This window comes from Panicum hallii, chromosome 4, assembly GCF_002211085.1.
Source record: "Panicum hallii strain FIL2 chromosome 4, PHallii_v3.1, whole genome shotgun sequence".
Lineage (NCBI taxonomy): Eukaryota > Viridiplantae > Streptophyta > Magnoliopsida > Poales > Poaceae > Panicum > Panicum hallii.
Genome location: NC_038045.1, coordinates 50,704,053 through 50,719,026, shown reverse-complemented (window position 1 = coordinate 50,719,026; position 14,974 = coordinate 50,704,053). Strand labels below are relative to the sequence as shown.

Below are 14,974 nucleotides of genomic sequence, written 5' to 3'. Positions count from 1 at the left end.
TTATAACTTTTTCATATGATCTCGGATGGAGTCAAATCTTATACCAAAATTATAGAGATTAATAAGACCTACAATTTTGTAGCTGATAACATTTTCATTTAAGGTCATCTAATAGTTCAAAAAGTAATTATAAATTGTCTAATAGTTATGACTATATCGTATCTCGTACAACTTAAGTCATACTTTGAGGTTTTCGCAATTTTAACCTTTACATACACTGAAATATACTTAGCATATTTTTTACGTTTTTATTTGTTTTGCTATATGTAAATATTTAAATGAATTTTTGGAATAAAATAGAAAAATATTTTTATGGCTGGGCGGTGGTATTACCTGCACCTAGAAATGGATTTTTTAAGGGTGGATGATGGCGTCATCCGCCCCTAAAAATTAAGCCATCCCGCGCTCGCTTCCCGATCCCACGTTATCGATCTGCGCCTGCTCACTCTCCACCAATCGCGCGCCACCACGGCCTCTGTACAATCCACCTGCTTCCTTCTCTCTCCCTCCAATCACCTCCCTTCCTCTCTCGATCCCCTCCTCTCTCGCCACATCGCCTCTCCCTTCTCTCCTCGCCGTCCTTCCTTTTCTTCCTTCTCTCCTTCCCCCGCCGCCCTTCCCTCCTCTCCCTCCCCCGCTGCCCTTCCCTCTCCCACCTGGAGGTGGGAGTCACGGTGGCTCAAGAGGGGCTGCGACAACGTGGATCAAGCCGCTCCTCCCTTGCCGCCACCTCCCCTTCTCTCTCCCGCTACCCGGAGCCACAGTAGCACGAGAGGACTGTGGCAGCGCTAGGAGCGCTGCGCAGCGTGAGGGGAACAGCAGCACGCGGGACGACTGACGCGGGACCTCCACGGCGCCCAGAGCTATCGGTGCGGGGGAGCTGCTGGCGCGAGGGAGGAGTAGCGGCTCAGTGCGGCACGGGGAAGCAGTGGCGGCGTGACGCGGGAGAGGGAGGCAGATGTGGCAGCGGCGGCCCAATCCTACAGTGGCGGCCCAATCCTGCAGTGGCGAGCGCGCGGGCGGGCGGGTCGGGCGGCGAGCGCGCAGGCGGATAGATCAGACGACGAGCACACGAGTGAATTTGTCGGCGAGCGAGCGCATGGGCGGATTCCGGCGGCAAGCGCACGAGCGGCGGTGGCGGCGATGCTCTCCGTCCCCGGCGGCACGCCCCGAGCCGGCGCGGGCAGCAGCAGCTGCCGGCGCGGAAGAGCGGCGGCTGCCAACTGCCGGTGATTTTTTGTTTTTTATTTAATCTGCACCCGCCTCTACAAATGCAGGCACGTTACCCGCCCCTACAAATAGCATTTATAACTGCGAGAAACAGGGCAGTACCACATCCACCGTTTTTATCCACCCCTAGAAACTGTTTTTTTATAGTGGCGCCGACTGTGCCCGTTATGCACGCGTGTTGCAGCCCATAGGTGTGCTCTGGATTGGACAAAGATTTGTTCTTCGTCTGATTTTCCTTTTTATATGAAACCGACCGACAACGGCTATTTTAGAAAGAAAGATTATTCACATTGCATTGGTGGTAGAGCAGTAATCAGTGTGGCTTTAATTTTGACTTCTCACCATTTGATTGACACATTTGAGATTGTTAAGTCTTCATGATTATTCGATCTTATTGGTTGTATCAGAAACATTAGAAAGATAGATAAACTCAAATTAGGGATCGGATATGCACTCTCCTATGTTGCCTGACCATCCAACATACTAGCATAATGAGAAGCCATTGACGGAAGTTCAGTACAGCCCGGTTTCAAAAAAAAATCAGTTTGTGCGACACACTTCCTACCGGATTTCAAAGACAATGACACCTTTTTCAGAATACAAATTCGTCCCGGCAGGCGCTGAATATCACCCCATGAAAACGATGGCGATACTGCTTCTCACAAACGGTATGCATGCTCGATCACCAGACTGGCATGAACATCATCCCCAAACCGTTAAAAAGGACAAGCACAGAGAACATTCTCCATCTGTGGCGTATTCCATGGCTTTTCCTCATCAGATCGCAGAGAACACATTGAGCTGGACAGATCAGGACGCAACCCACCTGCTAATGAACATCGAGCTAGCGCCTAGGGACGCATTAGATGCATGCCTAGAGTATAGTAATGCAAAGACCAGGTAGCAGGTAGCAGGTTGGCAGGCAGACGCAGGTTGGAATTCTGATCTCTGAAGAATCGCAGCTGTGCTGAAGTCGGCAGCAGGCAGAGGCAAGGAGGATCGGAGGTGGTGACAAAACGGGGAGACCTTGGGTTCTTCGCAGGGCTTCGTTCCTGCCGAGCGCGCGTGGCACGAATCCTTGACTCCGCCTTAGTTTAAGAACCTGGCGGGCGCCAAACAGCGACATTCTTTTCGCGTCTTTATAATCAGCGTGTGCTGTCCTCTTGTAGAATTTTCGTGGACGGATAGGTCATTCATAACTAACTGGTTTGAGGAAAAATCCGGCCCCGAGAATTTTTCTTTTTACATATTAGAGTATACAAATTATGTTCTACTACCGGATCACGCTTTTCTCTTAACCTCAAAACAACCTTTGGTCAGTCTTTTACGTCTTCTCGAGTTCTCGTGTCTTAATGACCTTACGTAGGCCGCAGCATCTTCAGAAGTCATGCCATCGTTCGATGATGGCTCCTCCGTTCCCGCCTTGACCTCCGAACCTTGAATTTCCAGTCCTGCACGCATGGAAGAGAGCATTACGTGCACAAGGCTTTCCGCTGGTCGAAGGTTGCGCCTATGGACCTTCCGGACTCACGAACCTGCACATAACCTTCGGTCGAGGCTATTAGGAGGTGGCGATCAGTTTATACTAGAAACCATGACTTAAAAATAATGGTTTCTTCGGCTCTAATGTCTCCTCTTCCCCCTCCATCTCTAAAAAAAAAAGAAGAACTATTTTACCAAACTTTTTTCTTCCAACAAGTTGAGACAGAGGGGGGAAAATGCCGTTTCATCAGTTTCTTCCTCCTCCATCTCTAAATTAGAGATAGAAGAATTCTACAAATAACCCTTTAATAGTGCCGTGCGTAAACAAGTAAGGACAAGTCTAACGGTGTGTATGTAGAAAAAGGGTTATATATCATTGATAAAATTTGCCACATGACACTTGCACTTTGTTAGCTTTTGTAGTTTCAAACCGGACTTTCAATAATTTGCATTGGTAGGTACTAGCATAAAAAAACAGCGAGTAAAGTTTTCAAAAAAAAAAACTGCGAGTAAGATGGCCCAATGCTGCGGATGCGATGGCCGGGCTTCAGGGCACCACGTTTCATCACTGTGGGGTGGGCCATGTAACCATCGGCCCAAAGCCAATAATGTAACGGCCCGGGCTTTCCCCGCGAGCCCGACCGCCCAAGCCTCACAGGCTCACCGGTCCACTGACCGCCACAGGATAAACCCCTTCGCGGTCGGCACACCCACCCGTCCGCGCCGTCTCCTCGTCCGCAGCCCGTTCGGCGATATGCCGCCGCCGGCGCCGCTTTTCCTCTCGCTCCCCTCGCCGCCGCCCCCGCTGCTGCCGGTACACCACCCCAGGGCCCTGCAGACCGTGGCCCTCTCCCTAGCCCCGCCTCTCGCCTCCTCCAGGAAGCCCGCCCTCCCCGCGTGCCCCGTCGCCTCCCCGCGCCACTCCGACTACTTCGACCCGCGGGCCCCGCCGCCGCCGCGCGGGGACGGCGGTTACGGGCGCCCGCCCAACGGCGCGCACGAGGGGAGGGTGTTCACCAGCTACAGCATCTACAAGGGCAAGGCCGCGCTGTCCTTCGACCCCAGGCCGCCGCAGTTCGTGCCGCTCGATGTAGGTAGAGGAGCGGGGGGCCGTCGTCTCGCGCCTGTGTGCGGCTTCCATTCTTCCGTGGGCTAATGGACATTCCGTGCGTGTGCGGGTTTGCAGTCTGGGGCGTACAAGGTGGCCAAGGAGGGGTTTGTGCTGCTGCAGTTCGCGCCCGCCGTGGCCACGCGCCAGTATGACTGGACGCGCAAGCAGGTATGCTCCAATTGGCTCATATTTTGCTTTCAAATTATCTTCCTTTTTGATACTCAAGACGCCAATTTGAGAGCTATTGCTCTCATTTCATTAGATATGGGGACAAAAGCTGATACTTGTATAATGTATAGTGTATCTTGACTCGAATTTCTAGTTAAGTTAGAGGCTCAGTTTCGGAGCTGGCTGGATAGTTGCTGATTTGTAAGCTTACTCATGGAACCATGCGTTTGTTTATTCAACAATAGTACACTCACAGTGAGATCTTTTATGGTTCCTATTGCCTATGTGCTGTATGTTGTAAAACTCTATAAATGTGCTGTATGCCTGTATGATTTTGTAAGTTTCATAATAGGTCTGCTGACTATAGGCATCCAAATAATTTGCTTACACAAACTTGTTTGATGCATTGCTATACAGGTGTTCTCATTATCTGTGTGGGAGATAGGAACCCTGCTTACTCTTGGTCCAACGGATTCATGCGAGTTCTTTCATGACCCTTTCAAGGGGAGGAGGTTGGTCTCATTTAGTATATCTGATTATCTGCGTTTTTCTCCTAGTGAATCTACCTTATCCTGAAACATCAGACTCAGAGAATTTCCAAAATAAAAAAAAGTGAGGAATGCGGATCATGTTAAAATTTTGCTGCATTTTTGTTATTATCCCTAGAAATTGCAACATAGCTTAGTTTCTTATGTTGTCTGTCCAGTGGTATAAAAAGGCAACATCAAACTTCTTTAGTAGAATCTGTGTCAATCTGGTTTGAGGACTTATCGTTATTGCTATCTTATGTTTAAAGACATCCACTGCATGGCGGCATTGCCCTTGCCCCTTGCCCCCGTGTTCTGCTATTGTTTCAAAACAGGGGAATCTTGCTAGCTAATGTAATCCCAATTCCATCCAGTATCTCTAATAAAGATAGCTCAATGAGGCTTCCAGCTTTCCTTGATCACATTGTCTATATAGTATAGATATCTAGACTTTTAAGCATCTTCACGTTCTTAGGTTCCTCATTTTATATTTTTATTTCGTTCTTTACTCTTTCCATATTGGTGGGAGCCTTGGTATTGTCCATCAGGAAAGCCTTATTCTTATTATCATTTCATCTTTTCATGAAAACAGTGAAGAAGGTAAAGTGCGTAAGGTTCTTAAGGTTGAGCCAACACCAGATGGCAATGGTCGCTTTTTCAACCTCAGTATGTAGTTTCGAACTTAGTTACATATTTTGGTTTTATCAGCCTAGGTTCACAAATTTATCTGATGACCATTATTGCTATCAGGTGTCCAGAATCGTCTTCTCAACGTCGATGAGAGCATTTACATCCCTATAACCAAGGGAGAGTTTGCTGTCATTGTATCAACTTTCAACGTAAGTATGATGTCCTTTTCAATGATCAATCCTCCTGCAGGGGGCTTCTTTAGAACTTCTAGTTTTTTTATTGCTATAGTCTGAACAAATTACATGTGTTCTAGTTGCCTGATTACTTGCACTTGGTTCTTGGTTCTACTTCCACAGTTTTTCATATATTAACATGTTGCATGATATATACTGTCAAATCTATTTTTTTCTGCTATGATTTTTTTCCATGCGGTAATGTCTGAATTGTCTTGATAACAACTTTATTTTGATCATCATGTCATTTTGATTATGTATGTCTGCGCCACTCTACCATGGATATTGAATTTCTGCATTCTGGGTTGTTGACAATGAAGACATTCTCATTTTTTAAATCATGTTCAGATCTACTTAAAAAATTAGCTGGGAATTTTGTTTTGCCTTGCATGTTTTGAGTTTAGCGTGTAACACCCCCATGCACTCATGAAAAATAATACCCAATCGTATTATTAAATGTGCAGTACATCATACCACACCTAATGGGCTGGAGCACATTTACAAGTTCTATCAAACCTGAGGAATCACGGCCATACAGCAGGCCACAGTCGGCGCCTGAGTATGAGTGGCGAAGGTGACCGATGGTGCACATGAGGGGGGGAGATGGCTACAGCTCAAAGGATGAAATTGTTTGGTTTGGTGCATAATTCGGTAGGATGATCTGTGATGAATGCCATTTGGGGCTTTACTCCCTTTGTTTCCTTTGTAGTTAAGCTGGATTTGGTAGCACTCCAGCTATTTGGAATTTCTCAGCTGTCCAGGGTTCCACGGGGCGTGGCATGGTGAGGGCATGTTTTGGGGCAACAAAGCTCAGTTCTGACTTGGAGGCGGCTGCAACAGCAGCGGATTTCCATTGCTGAAGTTGAGATGCCTGCACGGCGGCAAAGGTGCTATGGCCTTGTGTCAATCTGCCCATAACCTACAGTTCTTAGTGGTATAAAACTGAGAAATGATTTGTACGGCCATAGAAGGAATGCCCCATTCCAGTCTTGAAATACTCACCTGAGGTTATTGTAAATGTAGTCTTTGCTGCAATCTACTGCCTTGTTCTTCCCCCATGGATGTCTTCCTATCTGAAATTGTGCTGTGCACTTCGAATCCAAAATTGCCATCCTGCTGAGTACCAGATTGTATTGCTCGAGTTTATGTGCGTTGAATCCTTTTCCGCAGAAGATGAGAAGAAAAGGCAGGAACCTTGTCATTCAACGGTCACTAAGGGATAGCGTCGCCGTTGGCTCGTCAGGGCCTCGATTAGGCTCCCCTTGCCTATTCGGCTCGGCCCACAGAGAATGGAGCCCTGTGGGCCGTTGGAGGCCCATCATAACCTTTAGTCATTCAACGGCCACCAAGGGAAAGCGTCGCCGTTGGCTCGTCAGGGCCTCAACGGCTCAGTTCGCCTCGGCCCACGGAGAATGGAACCCCGTGGGCCGTGGGCGGCCCATCGTATCCCGGCGGCCAGTGCGACGAAGAACCTGCTAGAACTTTCCTGCAACTTTCTTTCCACCGCCCGTCCGCCACGGCGCAGCCTGATAGGATCAGCCCAGTCCTCTCCACGGCCGCCTCCCGCCGAGTTCGCCGTCGACCGCGCATGCCCACGTCGCAGCGCGCCGGCGCAGATCATCTGGATGGTCAGGCCAGGTCAGGTCAGTCTCCTCCCCTCCCTCGATGCGGTTGCGGTGCCCCCCCTTCCTTTGCTTTGAGATGGACCATTTCGCCGTTCAACAGTCAGTGTGGACTTCCAGCCGCAGTGCAGTAGAGTTCGGATGCTCTGTTTCCACCGCTCGGTCGTGTCACCTGCTAGGATTTCTTCCCCCGTTTTGTTTGGTCGTTCAGCTTTGAGCTCCCTTGTGCTGATGGAACATGCCCATGGCCGCGCGCTCCCCTCCTGAGAACCGAGGGTAGCGTCCTACCACGAGGCGAGGCCATGACGCTCGGTCATGGCCTCATGGGCAGACAGCAAAATTCAGCCGCTTTGGCCGCTCTGCTGTGTTAAGTAGCGACAGTTTGAGCGAGGGGTAGGGCTTACAGTTGCAGTGTCACTTCCAAGGAGCCACTGCAGCAAACCAACCATGATGATATCCTTTCTTTTTTCCTACCAGTGGGAGTTGAAATCTGCTGCCTTTTGAGCATTAGAATACTGTCATCTGCAGTATTTTTAGAGTTCTAGGGGCAAGCCCCAGTACATTTGCATTTGCACTGCCAAGTATAGCTCAATGTTGACATGATCCTGTCGGAGATAGGCCGATCAAATAGTCCTATGCTGGTGAGTGCAGCTTTCTGACCTCAATAACACAACTTGCACTCTTATTTTCTCATCCATGCCGTACTTTGCTTTCCTTGTTTTGAGGGACAAGTTTTTTTTTCTTTATAAGGATTTTTGGGACAAGTTGGGTGGTTGAGGAAAAACTGACCCCGGACAAAAGTAATCCCTAGGGCGGACATGAGAATGACAATATCGTTTACATCTTGAATCGCAGCACTTTCTTGTGACTTGTGAGGACAGCGAAGCGTGCAAAAAATTTATCTCAGTTTGGCAAAGATCCAAAGAGCTGAAGGAGGATCCATAAGGTAGTCAACTATGGGAATATTTTGCTTATTATTTTTTTTTGCAAATGTTATGCCCTCCTGTCCTAAGTTTATTCTTTCTTCTCGATGCCCTCCTGTCCTAAGTTTTCAATGTTTCCACAAGTTTTTTTTTTTACTATCAACGGAGGGGGAGAGGATCCCCCACCTGTATGTAAACTATGTATTAATTTCAGTTGGCCCTTAATGGCCGGATCAGGGTAGCAGTTACATCACGTCAGGGTTACATTGCCAAAGAAAAAAGGGTACACCATTGATCGCTTATGCCTCTATCATCACGCGGCATCCTGCAGCTCCAGGCTTGCGCAGCATTCTTGCAGGTTTGTAGAGTTTGCTGTAGATTCAGTGTCTCTCCGCGGAAGACAATTCCAATGTGTTCCTTGAACGTCGCCTTCAAGGGTTGCAAGGCAAACGTTCTGCCGAACCCATCTGGCCCAGGAGGTCAGTTCATCATCATAGAGCTTGTGTAGGAGCTTCAGCAACAGGCATGTATTCTGAACTGCTAGATCTTTGATCCCAAGCGGTCCAGAGGAAGCTGCGCCTGCAAAACAGAGTTAATGAGGACGGTTCTTCCCATGGGGTTTAACAGGGATGCCTGACACCCTGCCAGATGCCGATCTGCTTTGCCGATATATGGATCAAAAGCAGACAATCTAGTTTCTCACACGAGAGTGGCAATCCCAGGTAGGTTTGGGGGAAACCTTCTCGTTTGCACCCCAGGGCCGAGATGCAGCGTGGAATGTCATCTTCACTCATGTGCATGGGCACGGCTGTACTCTTGTGATAATTGCCGTGGAGTCCGGTAGCTGCCGAGAACTGATCCAACAATGATTTCAACCGCTCCACATCTGCCAGTTCGCCCCTCATAAGAATGAGAGTGTCATCCGCGTATTGCAACACTGGGCAAGTTGTGGAGGGGTCGAGCGGGTTACGGACAGTGGTTGTCTTGCTTGATCAGCGCCTGCAGCACGTCTGCCACGAGCAAGAACAGGTGGGGCGACATGGGGTCACCCTGCCGAAGGCCGCGTTTGCATGTGATCCAAGGCCCAGGGCACCCGTTCACCAGGACGGCGGTGTGTGAAGTATCCAGCAGCCGGCGCACCCAAGAGGCAGTTCCAATTAACTGTGTCAAATGCCTTCGCGAAATCCAGCTTGAGAACCAACGTCGGCGTTTTCCATTTGTGGAACAAAATTCTCTGCAATCGTGCGCCCCTTGAGAAAGCCGGTCTGATCCAGGTCAATCAGTTCTGAAATCTCCCGTTGCAGGCGCGTGGTCAGTAGCTTGGCGCCTATTTTGACACTGCAGTTCTGGAGACAAATCGGCCGGAATGCATCCACCGCGACGGTGCCGGGCTTCTTAGGCAGCAGTACCATGTATGATCTGTTCACTCTGCTAAGGTCGGCAGTCCCATGAAAGAAGCCCTACAGGAAATCCATCACATCGCCCTTGGCTGTCATCCAGGCAGCTTTGTAGAAGCTCGGGCCAAAACCGTTATGCCTTTGTTAGGACTCAAACTCAGTTCGCCATACACTTGTGACTTGTGATTTCTTGAACCTGAGGTGAGATTCTGTGATTTGATTGGTTGAGTTCGTCGTTAACATCACATTACTGATACAATAATTCAACAGCAATTATAATCTTTGAGAAATAGGGACATTATCTTTACAATGAAGATGAGTATGACGGGCCATACAGACGAGTTAATTGGAACATGTTAGTCAGCACTCTTTTCTTTTCCCAAATGTATGGAGAAGCGTAAATACATGAAAATTTTACTGAGTCAACTTGGAAATAAAGGCAGAAAAGGGAAACTCTGTAAGAGGATCAAAAAGGGACCAGGGTGTTTAGGGCATTTTACATTTCTTTGTTTTCCTTTTGCACTTTTCTTGTTTGCATTTGCTAGTTCAAAGTACAGAAGTTAAGTCTAGTGATTTTCTTCCAGCAAATACTGAACAGCGGACATGCAGTTTTAACTTCATTGTTGTGTGCTCTGACTGATTCTACTTATTTTGTGTCGTCTCCCTGTACGGAAGCTGTTCTTCCTCTTTTCTTTTTTACTTTATCATTTTCATGGCGGCTTTTAGATAAGCAGATGGACTGTATGAAGATGATTTGACCTTTTCACATTATTGAAGAACAATAGAGATGCTTCCAAGAAATAGGTTCAATGAGATCTTAGCTGTTTTATGCTCTGCTGCCGTGGTCATAAGTTCATCCTCAAATGTTTAGCACCTAATTGTCACTCTCGCCTACATATAAATATTCCGTGTTAAAACTAAAGAGCCAATGAGGTCTGAGCTTTAATATTTTAACAGCAAGGAACCAAATTATACTTTTAGGTCTTATGCAATGCAGCTTAAAAGGGAAGAAAGATGTTCTGTGTTCTTTGACATGCACAATTCAATGCTTGATGAAAGCATTGACCTGCATCATTATTATAAGTGTTCTATGGCTGCGCAAACTACCGTGATGATATGTTAACAAATTCAATTTTTCAAAGCTTAGACTTCTGTTATTCCCAATTTTCAATTTCATGTGGGGGTTTGCTTAATTTGATCACTATTGAAGTTTACCAAAATGAAATGCTGCAGTAGCACTCCAAGTACAATGCGACAATGCATAGCTTCTCCCTAACACATAATCCCTCAAAGTCAAAATGCTTGGAAATCAGAACAGGTAGTTGACATGTTTCAGATATTGACTTTTTTCAGCAACAGCATTGCTGCATTCTTTTCTAAAGTTATTTTTGGATAAATGCTAAATTTAGATCTAAACACCGCTTCCTTTGTCTTTTACAGCTTGATCTCATTTCTCCTGCATATTTGCCCATCTACGACAGTCGGTGAGTGGTGAATATTTCTATATGTTTGTGGGGACGATGCACCTCTCTTGTTTGAATTATTCCATTCTATTGCTTCATACAAAAATTCATCTTTGGAGGGATATGTAACGACTATGTTAATAATCTAATATTTGCGCCATTTGGTTTACTTATGTGTATTTTACTGCATTTCCAGCCGGCCATCTTCTCTTCAGTTTGACAGGCTAGTTAAAATGAAGTTGGATTTGGCGGCAAGGATCAAGCAGCCTCTTGACTTACACATCATTGACTACTTGGTGAACAGTGTTGCACAAGCTATGATTTGCAAAAAAAATTGAGGCCGCCTACTTATTCCTCTGCTGTACACCAGATACGGTGTAAACGGTTTTTTGGTCATGTTTGTCATCTACCTTGCTGTTCTGTCTCCTCTATTATGTGCTGCTCCTGCAAGATAAGGGGGTGTTTAGTTCCACGGATTAAACTCTAGTCCCTATCACATCGATGTGAATGTTTGGTTACTAATTAGGAGTATTAAATATAGACTAATTATAAAACTAATTGCGGAAGCTAATTCGTGAGATGAATCTATTAAATCTAATTAATCTATCATTAAAACTAACATATATTTATTGTAGCACCACATTATCAAATTATGAACTAATTATATTTAATAGATTCGTCTCGCAAATTAGCCTCCATCTATGCAATTAATTTTTTTAATTAAACTATATTTAATACTCATAATTAGTAACCAAATATTCAATGTGATAGGAATTAAAGTTTAGTCCCTCCCCCAATTCAGTTGGCCATCATGGACATGATCTTAACTCTTGTTTTGAATTCTGAACGGCTGGTTGCTCTCTCCAATTTTTCTCTACGTGTGTGAATTCTTTTGGATTGTGAATGCAGCCAAATTTGGTGGACCTAGTTTATTCATGCGAGTGTTATCCACTTTTGAAGTAAGCCCGTGTATGATTATGTGCTGTAGGTTGGAGGTCAGATACAGCCGGGAGACTTGCATCAGCTGCCAATTTATTTGATGCTCACTAGACTACGTCGTCGCAGTGCTAGCATAGGCAGCTTGACCATCCCTCTCTTTGATGCAAGTCTGAAATATTTTCTTTTTCTAAAAAATATGTAGAAATAGAAAGTACTAAATTCTCTTAAGGTCAACAAGTTGATTGGTAGCTGACAATGATGCTTCATGGAATTTTTTAAAAGGAAAAAAAAAAGATGGAAACAGATAGGCTCTACTACCATATAACTAGCACGTTTGGTCCACATCGTGCGATGAGATGATTACGGACGCCAGATCCTAGTCTGTCTAGGACAAATAATTTCCATGTACTTGTGCATTGTAGATGGTCAAATACAAGGTTTCGATAGTGTCATGTGCGACTACTAGGAAATGGTGTCATGTGCGACTACAAGTCTACAACCACGCGACACCACTTACACCTAGTTCAACACCAATTCAAGCCTTTCATAAATACGACAGTGCAGCGTACTTAGACTTCCATAATTCCATCATCAACTTCCTTTTAATAAAATACGTGCTCAGGCACCTAGTTCAACACCAATTCAAGCCTTTCATAAATATGACAGTGCACCGTACTTAGACTTTCATAATTCCATCATCAACTTTCTCTTAATGAAATACGTGCTCAGACACGTTCACTAAAAAAATAATTCCATCGTCAAGAGTTCTAATCTCAGGAATTGGAAATTCGGAACCGGTGATCTTGACCCCCGGATACCACTTGCATGCCCACAGTAGTTCAATGGAAAAAAACTCAACCAATCAGAGAATAATAGTCGGCACATGCTCCTAATTCTGAATAGACCACGAGAGTTGACGGGACAATACAAAAACACGCATGGGAATTCACATCTCTCAAGCAGCCGGTTTGAAATTCGATTTTTTCAGAATTTCCAATTGGTTCTTCCCGAGCAGTTTCAACTTTCTAAGCATTGGCAATGAGTGGTCTCGCCATGTGGATGGCGACGCTATTAGGCACCGCTTCTGACGGGATCGTTGAAAACCTAGGCCCCATTTGCTGCTGCTTCATGATGATCACTACAGAAATTATATGGTATGTATAGGTTGTTTGTTTGATGAAAAACATTTCCTTTTTTTTTCGTGCATAGACACACCTGTATGTCGAGTCTGACTTCTTCTCAGAAGTATGGCTCTCTAGTCTGAAGAAATGTCCTTTTGTTTTGCCTTGCTATTTATTTGACCACTGGAAGAAATGCTTCTAGTTTAAAAATAGCAAGGTAAAACAAAAGGACAAATTGCTAATCCGAAAATGTTACCAGCAAAGACACAGCTAATCTTGACTGTAGTTGGGTCCATGTCACATAAGCATGACATAAGTCGGACGTCAAGTTGATGCTCGCTCCTATCCTTTATTAGTGTTATCAATTAACTAATAAAGACACGAACTTCCAGTGTTGTCATTGTGCTCGTGTGATCGATCTAACAACCCCATGTGATATACTTGTCAAAACTCTTGGTGACCTAAACCTAATATTTCCAGCAGCAACGTAAACTAGGTTAGCTCCTAGTTACATGAATAAATGATCGCCAACTAGGTTATTTCCTTAAATATTGGCCAGTGACCACTGTATTAGTATTACCCATCTGTTGCCTACTGTGTTAGTATTACCCAGACCGTTGGACTCTATTTGTACCCAGCTCTTCATTTCACTTTAGAGTTTAGACAGTCAAGGAAAACACTGTAACTGTGTACTCTACTTGCAACTGTTGCCTCTGAACATGCTATCAGCCGTCAACTTTACATATAGAAACAGTTAGAGATTGGATCTGACCGGGCACCTAACTTTTTTTAGTAGTCATGCTACATTTATGCATCTCATGATATGATTACATAGTAACTCTTCACTTGGAAAACAGCACAATTGCTTCATTGTATGTATTGGTTGATAGATTCTAGAGGTAATTAACCAAAACACATGGCCTCATTGTGCAAAATGTAAAAAGATACTCAGTGAGGTCAACGGATCGGATACACAAAGGCAAAAGGCAAGCCATAGTCAACTGTAAGGATGAACCTGCATTCAATAGAACATGGTACCTGTACCGTACAAACACAGATTGTTCTCTAAATAATCTACATGTCAAAACACCTTACTAATTCTAACAGCTCATCAACGCTTTTTTACCTCTTAGCCAAAAATTCTATACACAGTTGACTTCTGAGCCATGAATCCAGATCAGAAACAGGAGGGCACTGGAATAATGACATATGCATGTATAGCTATCACACTGCTCATTTTGTAACTTCAACTGGCCTCAAACTATAAGAACTATAAAAACAAGTGGTTTTTCTTTTTCCCAAGTCAAAAAGCATAAGCATCTGCCATTCAGATCAAAGAACAGTACTCACAATTAACTAAAAATGATACTGATTCTGTAAAGAAAATATCGCATTGGTTCTGGTTGATGGGCTAAATTAAAAACAGGTGCCGTCATACGTACGTTAAATAGCGAAACAGAAGACAAAGTAAAATTGAAGAGGAATAGCATGACGGTACTGCTAAGTTGAAATTGCAATGTATTTTAAAAACTATGGTTCTACTTCTACCTACTTCGTAAATTGCTGCAAACTTTAACCTCCAAGCTATTAACATAAATACGTGAAATCCAGCTTTGTACACCAATTCAAAGAGAAAGCTTGAACGGCACTGCACAGGATAGCTGATTACCTCAGCTACATGCTGAGAAGTACAAGTTTCCAACGCCAGCTATGGCGTAGCATAGATATAAATGTAATTTTCTCTGGTGATATATGAGCTAGCTATGAAGGTCCAAAACGGCAAAGAAAACAACGAATAATTTAGAGATTGTCCTCTTCTTGCTGGCTGTATACTGGCTGAAAAAAAAATATTCAGTCTCTTTCTACCTGAGTGAATACAGTCAACGATTCATAAGGATTAGAGTAATAGTCCTAAATGGAGATAAGTACCTACCACGTAGCAGGGCAATATAACCTCTGTTACTGATGGAAAGACAATAACCATGCATGAATGCAACGCAAATGGGCAATAGTAAATGGAAGTTTCAAAGCATTGGGATCTATAAAGAACCAAATCCATGGACTTGGCCTCTAAAAGAGCACCAACGGTGTCACCAGAAGAGGCAGTCAGAATCTCAAAGACCACCCT

General features: G+C 44.9%; 1 protein-coding gene and 1 long non-coding RNA gene across 2 annotated transcripts; both read left to right on the top strand.

Annotated features, from left to right (window-relative positions):
• The first annotated feature begins 3,391 nt into the window (after positions 1-3,391).
• LOC112888390 (single-stranded DNA-binding protein WHY1, chloroplastic) lies at positions 3,392-6,486 on the top strand. Its single transcript, XM_025954601.1, has 6 exons — positions 3,392-3,802; positions 3,899-3,991; positions 4,409-4,503; positions 5,111-5,184; positions 5,269-5,357; positions 5,846-6,486. Exons 1-6 carry the CDS (start codon positions 3,467-3,469, stop codon positions 5,957-5,959), a joined length of 801 nt encoding a protein of 266 aa, XP_025810386.1. The 5' UTR covers positions 3,392-3,466; the 3' UTR covers positions 5,960-6,486.
• A 368-nt stretch (positions 6,487-6,854) lies between these two features.
• On the top strand, positions 6,855-11,653 carry LOC112888610. Its single transcript, XR_003227865.1, has 4 exons — positions 6,855-7,024; positions 10,557-10,641; positions 10,764-10,807; positions 10,983-11,653. It is a non-coding gene; the product is annotated as an uncharacterized LOC112888610 (long non-coding RNA).
• The last annotated feature ends 3,321 nt before the right edge of the window (positions 11,654-14,974 follow it).